Source organism: Vitis vinifera, chromosome 19 (assembly GCF_030704535.1).
Source record: "Vitis vinifera cultivar Pinot Noir 40024 chromosome 19, ASM3070453v1".
NCBI classification, from domain to species: domain Eukaryota; kingdom Viridiplantae; phylum Streptophyta; class Magnoliopsida; order Vitales; family Vitaceae; genus Vitis; species Vitis vinifera.
The window spans coordinates 6,719,975-6,739,887 of NC_081823.1; the positions used below are offsets into that span (position 1 = coordinate 6,719,975).

The following is a 19,913-nucleotide window of genomic DNA, read 5'->3' on the forward strand; positions in this document are numbered from 1 at the left end:
GAGTATATCCTTAGCCATTGTCCAATGCTCTATGCCTAGAGTGGATTGATATCTACTCATTATTCCTATAGTAAAGCAAATATTCAGTCTCATATATAGCATCACATACATAAGGTTACTCATTGTAGAAGTAAAGGGTACTGTTCTTATGCAATCTTTCTCCTCAGTTGTCTTAAGATATTGATCCTGAGAAAAAGGCATTCCATGCCTGAAAGATAGTAGACCCTTCTTGGAGTCTGGTATCATATATTTAACCAAAATCTTGTCGATGTAGGTGGTCTAAGACACAATCTTCTTATTTTTACAATCTTGAAAGACCTTTGTCTTAAGAATATATTGTATTTCACCTAGATCTTTCAGCTAGAACTGAATAAATAATCAAATCTTGATTGATGACAATAACCCTACATCATTTCCAATGAGTAGAATGTTGTCAACGTATAAGACCAAAAACATCATCATATTTCCTTGCATCTTCTTGTACACACAAGACTCATTCTTATTTTGATCAAAATCAAGAGTCTTGATAGTTTGATCAAAACGTTTATTCCATGAGCAAGATGTTTACTTTAATCTATAAATGGATTTATGCAACTTGCACACAAAGTGTTCTTGACCCTTTGCTATGAATTCGTCTGGTTGCATCATATAGATGTTTTTTTCAAGATCATCGTTCAATAATGTTATCTTAACATACATTTGTCATATCTTATAATTGAGATACATTGCAATGAATAAGAGTATTATGATGGATTTGAGCATGGCTACTAGTGAGAAGGTCTCTTCATAGTCAAAACTAGGTTTCTAACTATAACCTTTCGCTACCAACCTAGTCTTATATATCTCAACCTATTCATTTACCATTCTCTTCCTCTTGTAAACCTACTTGCACCCTATGAGTTTTATCCTTTCATGCGTTTCTATAAGATCCCAGACTTTGTTAAAATATATAGATTCTAACTCTTCCTCTATAGCTCTTTGCCATAGAATAACATCATCACTACTCATTGTTTCATCGTAATCTGTAGGATCGGTCTCATGTACGTTCCTCCGAAATAGCCTTGAAAGACTTTTCCAAAAACATAAATCTATTTGGTTGTATTACAACCCTCCCACTACGATAAGGCACTGATGTATTAGAACTTACTAGAATGATAGGTGTAGGAACCTCTAAACCCATAGTCCCCTATGCTAATATGAGAGTGTCATCAAGTGTTTTCCAATCTACATCACATTTTGCCTTGTTACTCATCATATAACATTTTCTAGAAATTTGGCTTTTATATTGACAAATACCTTATGGTTGCTCTAATTATAAAAGTAATGCTCTCTCGTTCCTTTTGGATACCCTACGAACAGGCATACCTAAAACCATATTTCCAACTTATCTACCTTTGGTTTCAAGATGTGTTGGGCACCCCTAAATGTAAATGTGTTACAAACTAGGTTTACGACCTTTCCACATCTCTCTAGGAGTTAAAGATACTGACTTGGAAAACACTAGGTTGAGAATGTATGTCATAGTCTCCAAGGAATATCCCTAAAAGGACTCAAGAAGTGATAAGAAACTTATCATAAATCTCATTATGTCTATCAATGTTCGATTTCTTTTTTTCGCTACTCCATTTTGTTATGAAGTTCTAGGTGCACTCAATTGGGATAAAATCTTGTGCTTCTTGAGGAAAGAATCTGATTTAGTAGACATGTACTCACTACCTCAATTAGATTGAAGTGCCTTGATATGTTTACCCAATTAGTTTTCCAATTTTGCCTTAAATTCAATGAAGTTGTTCAAGACATCGAGCCTCTTATGCATCAAGTAAACATATCTAAACCTAGAGTAATCATCAATAATGTAAATGTGATGAAGTACTCATACCTTCCTCGTGCATGGATATTAAAAGTTTCACACATGTTAGTATGCACTAACTTCAAACACTCCTTGATTTTATATTCTTTAATGGTAAAAGACCCCTTGGTCATTTTACCTTCTATATAAGATTCTAAGATTGGAAGTTCTTATAGAATCAAATAAGGTAATATTCCAAACTTAACCAATCTTTGGATCTTGTTTAGATTAATATAACCTAGGCATAAGTGCCAAAACGTTATTTGATTAATGCTAGGTTCCTTTCTTTTATGAGATATGATAATTCTTATTACTTGGCAAAACAGATAATGAAGTCACACAATAAAGATTATTTGTAAATGATCTTGAGCAAATAAACGAATCACTCATCTTAGAAAAAAACATGTTTTATTATAAAAAATAAAAAAAAACCAATGAATGATTCTATTTACATAAACTAGAAACTAAAATCAAATTCTTCTTAGATTCGGGAACATAAAGACAATCTTTTAACTCTAGAAAACAACTATCATCAACGATACAATGTCTTAAAACCCTATTAGATCCTTTAAGTCAGCCAACCTTTGAATCAATCGCAAACTGTCGAAACTGGCGGTCAAACCAGTGAACGAGCTAAATAAACCAGTTCTTTACGAACCAAACTCTTCAAAAGCTTTTTCCTTCATTTCCAAACAATGTTGTTTTGATACATTTAGTATCGAAACGACACCGTTTTGCCTTAGTATAAATTCTTTGCTGGTGCTTCCCTCTCATTTCTCCATCTCCAACTCCGACTCCAATCAACGCCACCAACAAACAGGGACGTCGTCAATGCCAACAATTATCCCAACAAATGTAAGAGTGAGTTACATCTTCTCTAGAGAAGTTCCAAGATAAAAAAAAAGTTTAAAAAGAGAAGGAAGAAAAAAAAATGAGAAAAAGGCTTCTCCTCTTGTTATTTTAAAATATATATATTTTCCTTTATATCCTAAAATAATTCCTATTTCCTCCTAAAATATCTCTCTTTTTTTTCTTAACAATCTAAGTTTCTAATTTATTGTGATCATTTTAAGTTTCTAATTTTTTAAGCTTTGATTTTTAAAATTTATGATTTTAAATTTCTTATTTTAAGTTTTATATTTCTAATTTGGTGACTTCTATTAGTAAAAAAATTTGTGAGAAAACTCAATAAATTGACAAAATACCATAAAAGTTTGGGTAGAATTTATTTTTTAATTTTAATAATATATAAAATTATATATTTATGACGTTACCGACCACGATTCAATTGTCATTCCAATTGATACCGTGAATTAATAACTTTTTCGATTTAATGACCAGTATAGTTCTAAAAACATTGATAACATCTCCTACTGTTTCCACATTAACTCTCAATTATTAGGTATAAAAAAACTCACTCCATTATCATCCTAATATAAGTTAATTGTCAATTTTTTTTTTTTTTTAGTTTTAACAATGAAAAAAAATCTAAACAAAACCTTAATTTTAAGGTTAAAAGCATCATCAATTAAAATCATAGTCGGTTTTAAGTACGAAGTCAACACCTTATTCATCATGGTTTTGACAAAAAATAAAATAAAATGGAAAATCACCAGTTTAATGAATATTTTGAAAATGGAATTGGTCCACTGAACAGCTCAAATCTTGGGACCCAGGATCATCTCCGCACTGACAGAGAGTCAGCAAGAAGCCTGATTTAGACAGGCCATGTCAGAAGCAGTGGGCCACATATGAATACGAAAAGGTTCACGACATAGCTCGTAGCTCCTTTCATTGTTTCTCTGGCTGCTGATTCTGGGGTTTTAGTATTTCATAATTACTCAATGGAGAAATTGAGGAAAGTGGTGAATGAAATTGCTTACACAACGCCACTATCTCAAAACCTCTCTAAACTGTCGCCTCTTCAATGCTCTCTCATCCCTCTCCTCTTTCTCAGTTCCTCTTTCTACACCCTCGCTCTCTCCCTCCGCCACTTCCTCTACCGCCACCGCCTTTTTCGCCAACACCGGTGAGTTCCACCGCCACCTGCTCGCCGTTTGGTTGCTGAGAAAATGCTGCAAAAGCAAAACAGAGTGGAGGGAATTAAGGGTAAAAGAAAAGAACCCACCATTTGGAATTAGTATTCTGACCCAGGAAAGCAAAATTCCACTCAACCGAGCTTACTGTCACTGTTTGGTTCTGGTGGGTTGCTTTTTCTAGCCTTCTCCGCCACGGAGAAAACTTTGTTTTTCTCCGATTTTCCTCAGGTTTCTCAGGAATCAATGAAGGAGGAAGTTTGGAATCATAGAGTTTTCTTTGGTTCGGACCGGAGAAAACCAAAACCCTCATTCAACTGAGCATGCTCAATACAATCCATTCCGCATTAATTGCCTAGAATTCCAGAAGTTGCAATCTTGTCTCCATTTTCTCAGCAACAAAACTAAAATCTGTGACATTTGCTCTTTTTGATAATTTTTTCCTTGATTTTGAAGGTTGCCAGTGCCAGTTATCAGCGTCGGAAATATGACGTGGGGAGGCAATGGGAAGACGCCCATGGTTGAATTCATGGCCCTCTGGTTGGCCAATTCTGGAATTTCACCTCTGATTCTTTCTAGGGTATCACTTTCTTTCATTTTCCCTTTTTCTTCATTTGGGGTTTGGATGTGATGAGCCTTGTTTGAATTTCACTGTTGATTACGTGTTGCGCGTGCGTGTGTTATATTTTTTGATAATGTAGAATGGACAGTTGGTTGATAGCTGATGGCATGAACTATTGAGTTATTTCTTGAAGAAAAATGTATTTAGAACATTCTTAATTTTCCATAATAGATCAGGCCAATGCCTATTGAGGTATTACTTGGAATTAGTTCACAATTTTGGTGTGTAAGTTTTGAGCCTGTACCTGTTCCATAAAATGGTGATCTAACGCCGAAATTTTCATAATGTACTAGCCAGTTGATTTCCACAAAGAAGTCAGTGTTAATGTTCTAAAGTTGTTCCAGAGCGCAATCAGATCCTTAGTTGAAGTGCATTTGTCTCCAATAGTGTGGGTTTTGGCTTGCTTTATAGATAGATTTAGGTTTGTTTGACTGGCAGGGTTATGCTGGTGGGGATGAAGCTAAAATGCTCCAAAGGCGGCTTCTTGGAAGATCTGCTAAGATTGGTGTGGGTGCAAACAGGGCAGCAACTGCTGCTCATTTTTTTGAAAGATATGGTTACATGGATCCTGGCCCTGCTACATGCTTGGAGAGGCTTTGTTTTGACCAAACAATGGGAAGTCATCTTGATGCAGACAAAATTGGTGCGGTGATTCTAGATGATGGAATGCAGGTAGTGGTATTCCTTTTTCAGTTTCCTCTCCACTCCATCCTTGTGCATTTTTGCTCCTACATTAAAAAAAAAAAAAATTGTTGTTACAAGCTTCTCCCACTGGCAGAGTATTCTCTAATCTTTTGACATGAAAATTTATGGCCTATTACCTTGTCTTCCATGAGTTTGTTTATTGACAAAATGTCCCAGAAAAATTTCATGTTATGCTCACGTTTTAGTATGAACAGCATTTCTTGTTTTGTGAGTCTCTTAATTGCCCTATTTTGAATTTTAGCAATGAACACTTGAAATATATATACACATATATCGTTTAGACTGCTGTAATGATAATCTATGGATTATTATGTGTATGGAAGTCAGCATCGGAGCTTGTGGCGTGATCTGGAGATTGTTATGGTAAATGGACTGATGCCATGGGGAAACTATCATTTACTCCCACTTGGACCTTTGAGGGAACCTTTGACTGCACTCAGGCGAGCAGATGTTGCCATAGTCCATCATGCAGACTTGGTATGCAAAACTGACCTTTTGCATTTCTTCCTTTTATTTCCTTAACTTTCCCTTGTAAGTTTTTAAGCTTCACTGGAGAACTTGTAATATGACACATGTATTTGATCATGTAATTTCATTATCACAAAGCAGCTCTTTTATTCCTTTGCTTTACATGTTAGCAGATTGGAACATGTTAAATACAGTGGACTAAAAGGTTTGTGCTCGAGAATTGTGCAGGTACTAGAACAAAGTCTCAAAGATGTTGAACTAAAGATGCAAGAAATCAAAGAATCTCTCCCTATTTTCTTCACTAGAATGGCTCCCTCACACTTATTAGAAATGGGAAACATCGACTCCAAAATGCCTTTGAGATCTGTATGCGACAAGGTTGTGTTATGTGTTTCTGCAATTGGTTTTGCAAATGCCTTTGTGCAGGCAATTGGGAGGGTATTAATCTTTCCATTTCATACATTCTTTTTTCAAATTTCTTCTTGGACATTTTAATTTTATATATGTTATGTTCTGGTCCAGATGACATTCAATGGTGTCAAATATTGGGTTTTTCCATTTACATTCTAACCTTTATATGTGCTTATATTTCTAATTAGTGGATAATCTTCTGCAGATAGGAGCCTTTTATGTGGATCGACTAGACTTCAGTGACCACCATTTATTTCAAGCCAAGGTACCATTACCTTCCCCTCCTGTCTTGATTTTGATACTGTTCATGTGCATGATCCTACTTTTTATTGGTCGATAAGAGCATGTAGCAAATGCTGTTTAAAGGGAATGCCCAACTTGTTTTTCCACTCCTCTTTTTTTCTTAAATGTTTAATTAAGTGCTAATCTAATGATTATCATTTTGCTGTTGTCATTCAATCTAGGATGTTGAGATGATTAGAATGAGACTTGGAAAACTACAGGACAAATTTGGTTTGAAGCCTGTTGTTGTTGTCACTGAAAAGGTGAGTTTATTTTTATGTAGGTCTGAAAAATGTTGTTTAAAATTGTTCTCGATTGTTCTCGGTTTATTTGAGTTGACAAGATATGGTTAAGCAAACATCTTTCATATCTTTATTTTATGTGCATGTGGCCTTGGATTTGCATTTTAGAGTTCATGTAGTCATACTCTCAAGGGTTATATCTACTCTCTCAGCCAATGAGGATAATATGGAAATGGTTTCATTTATCTTCAATTAGATGACCAATTTCATTTTGATCTTCAATTAGATGACCAGCTTAGCCCTTTGCATTGTATTGTGGAGCGCCATAAATGTGAACTGAACAGGCTAAAAATTTGTGAGCCTCTTGTTTTTCTGTCTTTTCTTTTTTCCTGCATAATTTTATTTTATTATTATTATTATTTTTTACTAGGACTATGATCGGGACCCAGAGATTCTTAAAAATTTGGATCCTTTCCAAGTTTTGATACTGTGTTCCAATCTGCAATTTATACCCCGTGATGGACGTTCTGAGGACGGCTTCAAGAAATTGGTGAAGCAGCTTCTGGAAGTAAAATTATCGGATGGAAAGTAGATTTAAGCTTTGATATTTCAGATCAAGGGTTTGGTCCTCTGCAAGCGTAGAACTAATGGGTATATGTGCAGGGTGGTCCAATCTGGATACAATGAAAATGAACTTGTTGCAGAACATCCTGTTGAACAAGTTGAGATGTGCTTTGTATGAACACAGTTTAGGAGCATTTCAATTACTTGGTCCTCTGTTCTTATATTTTCTTCAGTTTTTCTTCCAAGGTGAGATCCCATTATATATTTTGCAAGATCAATCTTAAATTAATGAACAGACACCATTCTTTCCCAAGCAGTTGAGTCAATGAAGCTGGTTTTTATTCATGCGGTGTACATTATTACTATAATGGCACACTTATCACCTGTTATTTTGAACTAATACAGGTTCAAACAAAGGTATGATCCTAAGGATTACTGGTCCAAGGCAAGACTACTTATTCAGCATGATATAGGAACACAGAGGCATTACAAAAATGGTAAGGCCTTTTCTCTTCCCTGATCACTCTTTCTTCTGCAGCTGCTTGAGGAAATCTTCATTGTCTATCAATACCTAAAATAATACACAAACAGAGAACAATTCATTAGCTAAGATAGGATGAAAAACAGAGGAACCTTTTGATGAAAGAACTCACAATTTTCCAGTCATCTGGGTCGACAAAAGAAGTCATTTTGGCGTTGATTACAGGAATTGGACCAGGTGGTTGTATGATCTTTCCTCCCAGTTCTTTGCTTACTAGCAAAACAGCTGCAGCACTCTTGTATACATCATCTGTACTTACAGCAACCTAAGCATAGATTTCATGTTTTATCAGAAAACAAACCACTTTTTTTTTCTTCCTTTTTTTTTTCTTTTTAGGATTTAGTATAAAAAGAGAAAAAAATGGCTTCACCGACCTCAATGAATCCGTTTCCTTTGGTATACTCAGTTACATTATAGGTATATATCAGCTCCAAAACAATTGTTTCGTTCATTTCTCCATAGCCCACCATGGCCATAGTATACTTTACAGTAGCACATACAGAAGAAAAGACTGAGTTAGTCATTCAACTACGTCATATTTTATTATTCATTCCGTTTTATTTGTCTATGCTTAGAAATAGCCAATTGTTTAGGAGAAGAAAGAGGACTTATGAATTGATGCACATCTTAAAATCCAGGCCAGTTTCTCACATTCTCTCGAGGGTTGTCATACTTCAGCAGAAGCTTCATGCCCAATGCCTTAATGGAGCTCAACAAAAATGGGAAAAACCAGCACTCAGATGAGAGTTCAACAATGAACGTTTTCAACAGGAAACAAAACATAATAGAATATCCGATAAATTTACCTGTTCGCAGAACTTGATAGAGAGATCTAGATCAGCCACACGAAGCATCATCTGGCAAAGTGGTTCAGGAGTTGAGGCCATTCTGGATGAGCTCCCAACTGTAGCCTTCAGAATCCTCCACAAAAGCATAGATGGTGGTGCCCCCTTCTGCAGCAGGCCGGCTCACGTGTGGCTACTCCACCATAGGCTCGAACAACCTCAGTCAGTTTATAAACCTGAAAGATCAAGCGCTGATCAGAGTCAAAACATGATCAAGGTCACACCTACATGGAAAGCCATCGACACCCACATCGAACAACCAGAGCTCAAAAGTTAAAACTTGTCGTGATAAGGAAATCATCAATGTTGACATATTAATAGAAGAACACAAAAATAAAGCAAATTACATGTAAAGGTATATGAGATTAAAGTGGTTCAACTAACCATGCTTATTTGCAAGGATAAAAGAAAACATTTCATTATATCATAGAGGATATTATAAAAGACAAAAACACATACAATATTACTAGTCCCAAAACATTTCCCTCTTTTTCGCCCTTTGTATTTTCATCCTGGACCACAAGTCTTTTTGTTATACTAGATATCTATACTCTTTCTTACATCTACACCCCGAGGAGTCCTCTTGCTCCATTAGATGTCTTTCGCTCTTCTTCACTTCTTCTCTATTCACCTCGTATAACCACACAAGCTTGTACCTCATAACTTTTTCCCCTCCTTATATAGATAAGCACCCAACAAAAACTACCACAAAATGATGTGAAGAGAACTCCATTTAGTAACCATCAAGGCCTAAGCAAATATCAAATTTATGAGAAGTATACAAGATAAACGAATACTGAAGTGGTGTATGAACCAACATAATGATTTGCAGCACAAAACTCACCAAAAAATGAAGAGAAGTATTGTTAATGAACTTATAGTATACGTAATGACCTCCTCTCAACCGTGTAAATATTGTCCGCTCTAAGGCCAAGGGGCCCCTCACGGCTTTAAAAAGCGTTTACAAAGTTTAGAAGAGTCCATACTTATATAACGTTAGGAACTTTCCCTTCTATCTAATGTGGGATGTCACAAACATACCCTCATGCAGACACAATGTCCTCGTTGTGTCCTATGAAATTGAGAGGTCAAACAAACAAACATCCGCTACGAGGTCAAACAAACCCCCACACCAGGGTCGGGGATCGGTTTTGATACCATTTGTAACGGTTTGTTCCCAACCGTGTAGATATTGTCCACTCTAGGCCCAAAGGGGTTTTCACGTCTTTAAAACACGTCTATAGGATTAAAAGAAACCTCTACATATATAGCACTAAGAACTTTCTTCCATATCCGATGTGGGATATCACAAATACTCCTCATGCAGACACAACGTCTTTGTTGTATCCAATGAGATTGCGGGTCAAATAGATAAACACTCCCTACGAGAACAAACAAACTCCCACATGAGATTTGGGGATCAGTTCTGATACCATTTGTAACAACCTTCTCCCAACCATGTAACTATTGTCCGCTCTGAGCTCAAGAGGGCTTTCACGGTTTTAAAACGCGTCTACAATGTTTAGATGAGTTCATACTTATATAGCGTTAGAAACTTTCCCTTTTATCTGATGTGAGATGTCACAGTATATCAGCTCCGCAACAAAATGAGATTTTTCAGGGCCAAACCCGAGAGCAGCAGTGGAGTACTTCTCCTCTGGAAAGTCTTGTTTCCTCAACACCTTCATCCCAAAACACTCGGTGTAAAACCTGGTAATACAACAAGATAAATAGTTCAACCAAAACAACCAACTTCAGAAACAAGGCTCAGTATATATCACAATTAAAGGCCATAGTACTTGATGGCTCGATCAATGTCTCCAACTCTGTAAACAGCATGGAGGAATCTACGGTTATCTTTCTGCACCCACTCCAACAAATCATCTCCAGGAGCAAACTTCCTGGTCTCAGCCATGCTTCCAACTTGATAGCCAACCATACCCAAAACCTCAAAAATTTAACCAAAAACTTCTGCAAAAAATACAACAATTTTCATTAGACTTGTATAGTTCTCTCATCTTACTTGTTCAAGCTAAGATTGAGAGAAGAAGAAAGTTTTCTTGGTTTACATTAATCTTGAAAGCCATGGAGAGCAAGGGTGTGGTAAAGAGAGCTTACCAGAGAGATGAACAGAAGAAAACAATAGAGTAAATGATGGTACGCAGCCATTGTGATTTGTGAGGTTATCTTATAGATCAATAATTAGAATAACGAACATTGATGACAATGAACAATGATGACAATGTCGATATTCTTGAAAATGGTGACAGACCAACCATGAATTTATACTGTCTGTTTTAATACAGTCGACATTAAGGAAGTAGCATATTAACGTGTCCAAACGAAATCACCAAGGCGTAGATAAGTCAATAGGATTTGGTCCACGTCGAATTTTAGGGTAGAGATCTTCTAGAAATTACATGCATGGTTCTTTTTACCTAGGTTTTTACTATTTTTCATATTCTTTTAAACAAATGTGGCGATCTTAAAAAGTACTTTTTAAGATTTAAAAAATATTTTCAAATCCATACTTCAAAAAATATTTCAAATCTATTACACTTTGTGCCACTACCTTGGTGCCACATAGAAATCATCTTGAATATCCTATTTCTATTTACTCTATCAAAATTGTGTCATTAAGATATGATTTATGTGTTTACAAGTACTCTTGAACACTTTCACTCCGTTTTGATGGGTAGCCAGTTCATTTTACTTGGTTCGGGTCGGACACCTTTGAAGCTATTCGGTACAACCGAGTAAAAGTATCCAAAGTTGACATTCTGCCAAATATAATTGTTCGGTACAACCAAGTAAAAACATCTGATTCAACAACAAGTAGAATGTGGGTCCTAAAATAAGAAAGGACATAGTGTAATTCTAAGGGCACGAAGGTGAACGTGTTCTCAAAGTATACGATCAGAATGTGCCTCCAAATGTGCACCAATAGGTTGTAGGTCGAGACGATTGATCATGCAATCATGAGCATTTGCCTATAAAAGAGAAGAAAAGAATCAAATGTGAGTAGCCTATATCTCATTTAGCATTGAGTGCACCAACAATTTATGTGTATATTTTTAAACGTATTATATTTAGGACATTATTTTTGTGTATTTTATTAAAGTTTTGTTGCCACTTTAGTTATTTGTCATATATTTATATTCAATTTTATATAATAATCTATATTTATATAAAATTACAATGAATCAAAGACAACTTTAATTTTAATTACAAAGAATTTATTTATTTTTAATTTATTAAAGAAGCTTATCATAATGTTTTTATATTATCAATAATTAATTAAATAGAATATAAAATAAAATGATGAAATTTATTTTAAAATAAGATAATTAAAATTCATTAATTTTAAAAACATTTGTATGACTGATATATGCTCTATCTTAAAATTACACATTTTAGACTATACTCTACCTTAAAATTCTAGAATACTAATACTAATAATAATAATAATCATAATAAGATAATTAAAATTCTATTTTTATATTTTATATTTTATATGGGAAAAGCTATAGAAGATAAAATTAGTACCCATATGACCTACATTAGAATTTTAGTCATATCAATTTAAGGTCATTACCTAAGAATGGAAGAAGAGGGAAAAAAGAGGGTTTGAATTGAGTGTTTAGTCTCTTTTTGCAAATATGAACAATTTCATTTATGCGAATGTAAGAGACAAATAAGCAACATATAACATATAATAAATGAAACAATTACATAAAGTAAATAGAGAAAGAAAGGGAGAATGCAAATTTAAGACTTTTATAAAAGTTTGACATAACCTGGCCAACATTCATTTTTCTCAAACTCAAACTAAAATGAAGATTTCACTAATCCAATAAGATCGAAGTCTTCAAACTCTTTACACTATGATTCTCGATTCTAATGGACCTTTCATACGCCTTAAGATATGCTTCACTCTTAAACAATCCCTAAGTGATATCTCACACTTAATGATCCTTAGATGACACCTCAACCTTAAATTTATTTCCTTAAGTGATACCTCACACTTGAGTTTACCTCATAAGGTTTATAAAAAAATGAATTTTTAATATAAATTTCTAATATGCAAATTTTTAGCTCAAGAATATAAAGAAAACTATGATCGAAAGATACACTAAGAATGAATGAAAATTTAAGCTCAATGTGATCAAAATATTTTCTTAAGACTTAAAAAATAATTGAATAATAATTTAGAACTCTTCACTATTTATAATGGAAATGTAAAGTCTTAGTTAAAAGATCAAACTAATAGTTAAAAACAAGTCTCATCTGTATGGTTGTCTATATACTAGCAGTTGGAGCATTTAATGAAGTCATTACAAGCCAAAAAACATATATGAGCATCTAGTTGGTCATCCACATGGCTTCTAGTGGCCAAAACTATCAAAACGGAGCAAGTGGATGATCGCCTAAACGTCCATATGACAAGTGGATGATTGCTTGGTCGTTTGCATGACAACTAGATGACCATTTGGTCATATGCATGTGCTCCAATTCAATATTTTTATAAGTTCACATATATTTTGGGATAAAAACCTTTTTTAACTAACTTACATCAAGACAAACCACCCTTTAATAAAATCTTAACTAATACTTAGATAATTTTCCTAGTCTAAGGCACTTTGGTAAAGTGAATAATGTTTTTAAGAATCCTTAAAAGATTTTAATGAAAAGCCTGAGGTCTAAGATAGTCTCTTAGGCTAAGTAGGTCTTTTTATCCTCACAAAAATTTTCATCTAAACTATAAAATTATAAAACCAATTAAAAACTTATAAATGAATATTTTAATACTTTAACAAAAATATACAATTCTAACTTAGTACACCCGTCATCTTATATAAAATATCTTAATGATAAACTTAATAAATATTTTCTTAATTTTTATTTTTAAAATTTTTTTGCCCATCATACTTAAATACAACTATTAGATTCAAATTTTATTTTGTTATCGTTAAAATTGAGACTAACCAAACTTGGTCTAACGACTCGCCCCAATGGTCTTTGCTATCGCAATAATGTGAAAAAAAAAATCAATAATATTGTCAAAATTTACTAAAAATGCTGACAAATAAATAAATAATCAAACGATTGATTCTTATAAACTTTTATCGTTGTAATCCATTTTGGGATATTTGAAAATGTATTAAATTATTAGTCTTTTCAAATGTTTCATTTCCAAATATCTTATCTTAATAATATAAAGTAACAACCTAATAAATTTGGTATTTTAGGATATTCCAAAATACATTAAATTACTATTTTTTGAATTATTAGTTTTCAAACTTTAATAAAATAAATAAGTTAATAAAATTAAGTTTTATTTAAACTTAAATCATATTAAGGTCTATTAGATTTAAGATAAATAAATAAATAAATATCATTGAATTTTAAAAACATTTGTACAACAAATATATATAACCTTATCTTAAAATAACAAAATTTGAACTATACTCTACCTTAAAATTTTAGAACCTGAGCAAACACGGAGTGACACGTGTGCAAACTCCGAACAAGTAATTTCCATAAATAAAAATTAATTAAAAAAAAAAAAAAAAAAAAAGCTTTCCCATGCTGTTGCATGGGATTGGGATCAACCAGGCCCAAGAACTCTCTTCTCTAATTATAACCCAGTCCAGCCCAATTTGAATTCCCTTTCTATTTTTTACTCTGTTTAGGGCCAAACCCAACCTAGAATAGGGAACTTTGGGCCTAAGACCTTAGCACTTTAATTTGGGCTAGCCCAAGCCCGGTCTAAGCAATGATGAGCCTGTCTCACCCAACTGAATCACATCCATGATTCCATATCACTAGAAACTTCCTTCTTTCTTTCTTTCAAGATTTTTTTTAATCTGCTGACTCCCTTCTTGTACTAAAATTCTTCAATCAACTGTAGCCGATTCATATTATAAATATAGTCAATGAAAACAACATCTCTCAAGGGATACATATGAATTCAGACCTCAAGCCACCATGAGCTGTCCAAGTTCTTGAGCCCTATCCAATCCACCAGGCACTTCTAGGGGTTTCAAATTGATCACACCCATTGTCATATCAGATCAGACCCCTCTACACGACACAGATTCTTTGTCCATCATCATTGAAATTATGAATCAAAACATTTTAGTTGATGTGCTCCTTTGTCGAATTCTCATATACCCAACAAATATTTAATCAAAAAATGTGGGCTTGAAATAGGCCTGGCCACTAAACCCAAACCCACCAAGGTTAGACAAGACAAGAACATACCACCATTTTCTCCCAACAAACCCTAACGTTTCACACAGTAACGTCGGAGGTCCAAGGACTTGAACTTGAACCACACATTGGATGGGTGCACGAAAGTCCCAGAGGCTTAGCCATGGCCCACAAATGGCCCTCATTTTTCCTCATAGGGCTGCAACTAGTTCCCATTTGTTAACCCATATGGGTCGATTTAGGAGTAGGTGAATTATTGATTTCTCCCCACTTAATGAAGATGTACAAGTGTAGGTGATGTGGGGTTTGATAACATTAATTGAAGGGATACCCCAATCTTTCATTCAATGAGTTCACTTCAAATGTAGATAATTTAAAATATACATATATATAAATTAGATGATGTCCAAACTATGGTTCCACTCCTTAATTTATTTCACTATTTCATGTAGGAGGACATATGAGCTTCACATTATGGTTAACCTCTTGAAACAAGTTTTAGAGATCGATAAATTTTTAAAATTTAAATATATTTTATCTATTTATCTTTTAAAATAAGAATTCGGGTTATCAAAGGTTCGAATAATAGTTTTTATAAAGGTCCAATATTAAATATGAGTTGAATATTGATTTATTTTTTGTAGTGATTAGAAAGTATTTCTAACATCTTTAATACTTAAAATTTTTTAGAAAAACTATAAACATTTCCTAAAATCCTTATGAAACACACTCTTAATCATATTATGGCATTCCTATCTAAAACAAATCTATAAAAAATTGATTCAAATATAATTATCTATTTATTTCTTAAAATAAGAATTTGGGTTATCAAAGGCTTAAATAATAGTTTTGATAAAGGTTTGTGATAGATATGATATTAAATATGAGTTGAATATTGATTTATTTTCAAATAAGATGATCAAAGCTTAATCATGTTACGAGATTCCTGTCTAAAACAAGTATTAGAGATTGATACATTTTTGGATTCAAATATATTTTATTTATTTCCATTTTAAAATAAGAACTCAGATTTCGAATGCTTGAAAATAATTCTAACAAAGGTCTTCATGTGATATTAAATATGAGTTGAATATTAATTTATTTTCAAATAAGATGATGAAAACTTAATCATAAGATTCCAGATCTAGTTAATGTATATGTGTATATATATATATATATATATATATATATATTATAAATTTAAAAATATTTATGTATTGCTAAGAGCCTAATTTTCAAAATTTCTTTAACCCAACATTTGGCATCCACCTAATCGAAAATTGAGGTCAACATGAAAAAGAAAGAACAAAAAAGAAAAGAAAGTCTACATAGAACATGCCGTGCATGACAATCTAAGCTTCAACTTACTTGTCTTATATATTTTTTGTTTCTTATCATGGTTTTAGCCATTGTTTAATTCAAAATTAATAAATAAACTAAGAAAGTTAAAGTACAAGAAATCAGCAACTAAAAACCAAAAAACAAGAGAGAAAATAAGATATGCTGAATCAAACACAATGATGTACTCTTTCTAGCTACCATCTCTGATAGAAAGAATGACACGTTTATGTAATTATTATTAAATGGAAAACATATGGAAATGGGGTGAGTATGGGGCGGTGGAGGAGGCCAGCTGAGCTGAGGCTCTCATGGAAATGTGCAGGCAAAGGTGATGATGGTGCAGCCCACTAAACTTTTCGTTTGAGTCAACTTTTTGAAATTTCTCTTCATGACTCGCTTAATACTCATTAACTCTCTAAAAACACGGTTTAAATGGAGCCCACGTGAGTTTTTCTCACGCCCTCAGTGTAAGACACTTGGGTATGGATTTTCTGTGGAAACAAACAAGTGGAATCAGACATATATATGGGGTTTTGGCTCTAGGGTTTGATATTTTGTCATTTTTGTGTAGTAATTGGTAAATAATTACAATCATATATAAATATCATTTTCTTTTGGAAAAAGAAAGTTCAGTGAGAGAAAATGCTTAGAGAGATGCATGGTTGTTTGCATGGAAAGAAAATGCATGGTTGCATTAAAAATAGTCATAAATATGTGGGAAAAAAAACCATGATGGAACTGTCAAAAACAATAAAAGAAAGAAGTAATAAAGAAGGAAAAATCACAGAGCAGGGTAACTTTTTATGATTTCCCTTAGTAGGTACGAGAGGAAGGGTCAAAGATTAGAGTGTTTGCTCCATCACGGCCGACACATCCATGTCTCTTACATCTCCTATTCACACCACCAATAAACCCCAAGGAAAAAAAAAAAAATGAAACCTAGACTGCTTTTCGTTCTCTTTAAAAGCCCAACCAACCCCTTCTGCCACTACGACACTTCGCAATTGAAGAGAGAGATAGAGAGAAGAGACTAGGACAATGGATCACGGTCTGGGTCTTCTTCTCAGTTGTTTCTTCATCGTCTTCTCATCTTTGTTCATATTTTCAGAAGCTCAGTTGGCTCCAGCTCTCTTCATGTTTGGAGACTCACTGGTGGATGTGGGCAACAACAATCATCTCAAGCTCTCCCTCGCCAAAGCTGATTTCCCCCACAACGGCGTCGACTTTCCCGGGAAAAAGCCCACCGGAAGGTTCTGTAACGGCAAGAACGCTGCTGATTTTCTTGGTAAATTCATGGATCTTTATTGGTCATGCAATATTTGAACTGTCTAAGATTTTTTCTATAGATTCCATCAAAATCCAAAAACTTTTTTTCTTTCCCTTTCTTCATTGATCTGTTTTGGTCTGTAACAGTTACTTGATTTTACGTGTCTCCGTGACATCGATGACCAACGACCCGTGTCTCTGTGACATCAATGACCAACGACCCGTGTCTCTGTGACATTGATGACCAACGACCAACGACCACCACCTTGGTTGGGTCCTTAACGGCTAATCGCCTCCTCAAAAGCAAAGGGCCACCACCTTAAAAGAGCAAACCATATTTTGTAGGCCACCTTGGTTGTTTAGATTTTTCTAAGTGGAAAAATATTTTCCTTTTTTCATCTTATAGAAAGGAAAATGAAAAGCTAAAAACATTGAAATATGAATTTACATGTAGAATAACTGCATGGTATTTATAGTAAAGACATGCACCTTCATTCATTAAGGGCATGTAGAGGCCAAAAATTGCCCTTCATAGCAGCATGAAGTGAAGGGAAACTTTAGTGGGAGCCTTCCCTTATTTTGTAGGGTGTCTTGTTTAATAAAGGTAGACCACATTAATAATTTTGGTTTTTTCTTATTTGATTTGATTTCATGGACCACTTCGGCAGCTGAGAAATTGGGCTTACCATCCGCACCGCCTTATCTTTCACTGATATCCAAATCCAACCTCAGCAATGCATCTTTCGTCGCTGGTGTCAGCTTCGCCTCCGGAGGTGCCGGAATCTTTGATGGCACGGATGCACTTTATGTAAGATCAATCATAACGCTATTCGTTTCATTTATTTCCTCGAGGAAGGATCTCCTTCTTGTATTTTCTAAATCCACAAATTAGATGTATTCCTTGAAAGGGCGTGAGCCGTCGTAGGGTAAGTTTTGCAAAACCTTAAATCCATGGGCCATAATTGGGCTTGGGGTAGCCCAAAAAATCCATGGGACATAGCTGGGCTCAACAAAGCCCAAAGGAAAGAAAGGGGACTAAAAATATTGCGGTGAGCGTGGATCGAACACGCGACCTTCAGATCTTCAGTCTGACGCTCTCCCAACTGAGCTATCCCCGCTGATGCTTTTTTATGTCATCTTTTTTATTACAGAAACAATCATTACCACTAAAAAAGCAAGTGGCCTACTACGCGACCGTATATGAACGCTTGGTGCAACAGCTAGGATCGGCTGGTGCGCAGGAGCATTTATCAAAATCGGTCTTCGCCGTTGTGATAGGAAGCAACGACATCCTTGGCTACTACGGTTCAGACTCAAGCACCCGCAACAAGACTGCCCCACAACAGTTTGTGGATTCAATGGCTGCCACCCTCAAAGAACAATTGAAGGTAAGGACTAGCCATCCTCCCTCTCATTAGTACGCCAATGTTCTGTACTAAATAAATATTTACAAAAGCAGAAAAAATATTTATTAAATTTAATGCCTCACTGATCTTATAAGAAACAAATTATTAAAAATAAATAAAGGGAAAATTATGCTTTGCTATCAAGGAGCGAGCCTGTTTTGAACAGGCTCTTCGCTTTCAAATGCTCCTGATGGCACACAGTATTTGAAAAATCTTCCCGTTGAGGGTAGCACTATTCATCAATGCATTGAACTCTACCATGATCGAAATCTTACCGTTAGTGATTTATTAACGTTTTTGAAGGGAATGTACAACCTTGGTGCCCGCAAATTTGCAATGGTCGGGGTGGGTGCGGTGGGATGCTGTCCCTCACAGAGGAATAAGAAGAGCACAGAAGAATGCAGTGAAGAAGCGAACTACTGGTCCGTTAAGTACAATGAACGCCTCAAGTCACTGTTACAGGAATTGATATCTGAGCTCAAGGGCATGAGCTACTCCTACTTTGACACTTACAGTGTTATGCTCAACCTCATTCAGAAACCAGCTGCTTACGGTATAAACTACTGGCTTTCAGCATTATTTTCAGAGACTTGACATTCACGTCCTTATACTAAAAAAAATTTGTTTCTATTTCAGGATTTAAAGAGGTTAAAGCTGCTTGTTGTGGGTTGGGGAACCTAAACGCAGATTTCCCATGCCTGCCGATTTCAACATATTGCTCCAACAGAAAAGATCATGTCTTCTGGGATCTATACCACCCAACAGAAGCAGCAGCTAGCATCGTGGTCCAGAATATTTTTAATGGCACACAAGAGTACACATTTCCCATGAACCTGAGGCAACTGGTTGCCGCCTAAAGTGAGCAAAATGAACAGAAAACAGATATCAAAGGCCTTGTTGTCAATGGTAGAGAATATGCTGACATGAAACACCAAAAGAGACAACAGTTTAGTAAAAGAGTGGGATTGATAAAGATGGGCTACATAGAAATAGAAGTGACTTAGAACAAAGTGTATGCAAAATAGCAGAAAATATTAATGATTATGATACTACTGTACTGCATCTGTTTTAACTGTTTTGGTATCTAATTATAGAGGAAAGTGATCATAGCACCATTGCACA

At 34.8% G+C, this 19,913-nt stretch overlaps 2 protein-coding genes, 1 non-coding gene and 1 pseudogene across 8 annotated transcripts; 2 read left to right on the plus strand and 2 right to left on the minus strand.

Moving 5' to 3' along the window:
- Positions 1–3,577: 3,577 nt before the first annotated feature.
- Positions 3,578–8,948, plus strand: LOC100245200 (probable tetraacyldisaccharide 4'-kinase, mitochondrial). 6 transcript variants are annotated; one of them, XR_784628.3, is made up of 9 exons: positions 3,581–3,878; positions 4,342–4,465; positions 4,946–5,179; positions 5,540–5,689; positions 5,909–6,118; positions 6,297–6,356; positions 6,556–6,636; positions 7,585–7,676; positions 8,359–8,948. XR_784628.3 is itself a non-coding variant. In XM_019216911.2 (8 exons), the coding sequence occupies exons 1-8, from the start codon at positions 3,694–3,696 to the stop codon at positions 7,205–7,207; spliced, it is 1,146 nt and encodes a 381-aa protein (XP_019072456.1). In that variant the 5' UTR covers positions 3,578–3,693; the 3' UTR covers positions 7,208–7,402. The 6 variants fall into 6 exon arrangements, 4 of the variants coding, with proteins under 4 accessions (XP_019072456.1, XP_010644459.1, XP_010644462.1 ...); XR_002029029.2 differs by lacking the exon at positions 8,359–8,948 and adding an exon at positions 7,886–8,315; XM_019216911.2 differs by lacking the exons at positions 7,585–7,676; positions 8,359–8,948 and adding an exon at positions 7,046–7,402 and having other exon boundaries at positions 3,578–3,878; positions 5,909–6,058.
- On the minus strand, positions 7,700–10,550 carry LOC100250323 (lactoylglutathione lyase GLX1-like; annotated as a pseudogene).
- Positions 10,551–16,912: 6,362 nt separating this feature from the next.
- Positions 16,913–19,913, plus strand: LOC100255502 (GDSL esterase/lipase At5g55050). Its single transcript, XM_002277898.5, has 5 exons — positions 16,913–17,404; positions 18,054–18,193; positions 18,537–18,773; positions 19,095–19,344; positions 19,428–19,913. Exons 1-5 carry the CDS (start codon positions 17,158–17,160, stop codon positions 19,646–19,648), a joined length of 1,095 nt encoding a protein of 364 aa, XP_002277934.1. The 5' UTR covers positions 16,913–17,157; the 3' UTR covers positions 19,649–19,913.
- On the minus strand, positions 18,431–18,503 carry TRNAF-GAA (transfer RNA phenylalanine (anticodon GAA)). The gene has a single exon. It is a non-coding gene; the product is annotated as a tRNA-Phe (tRNA).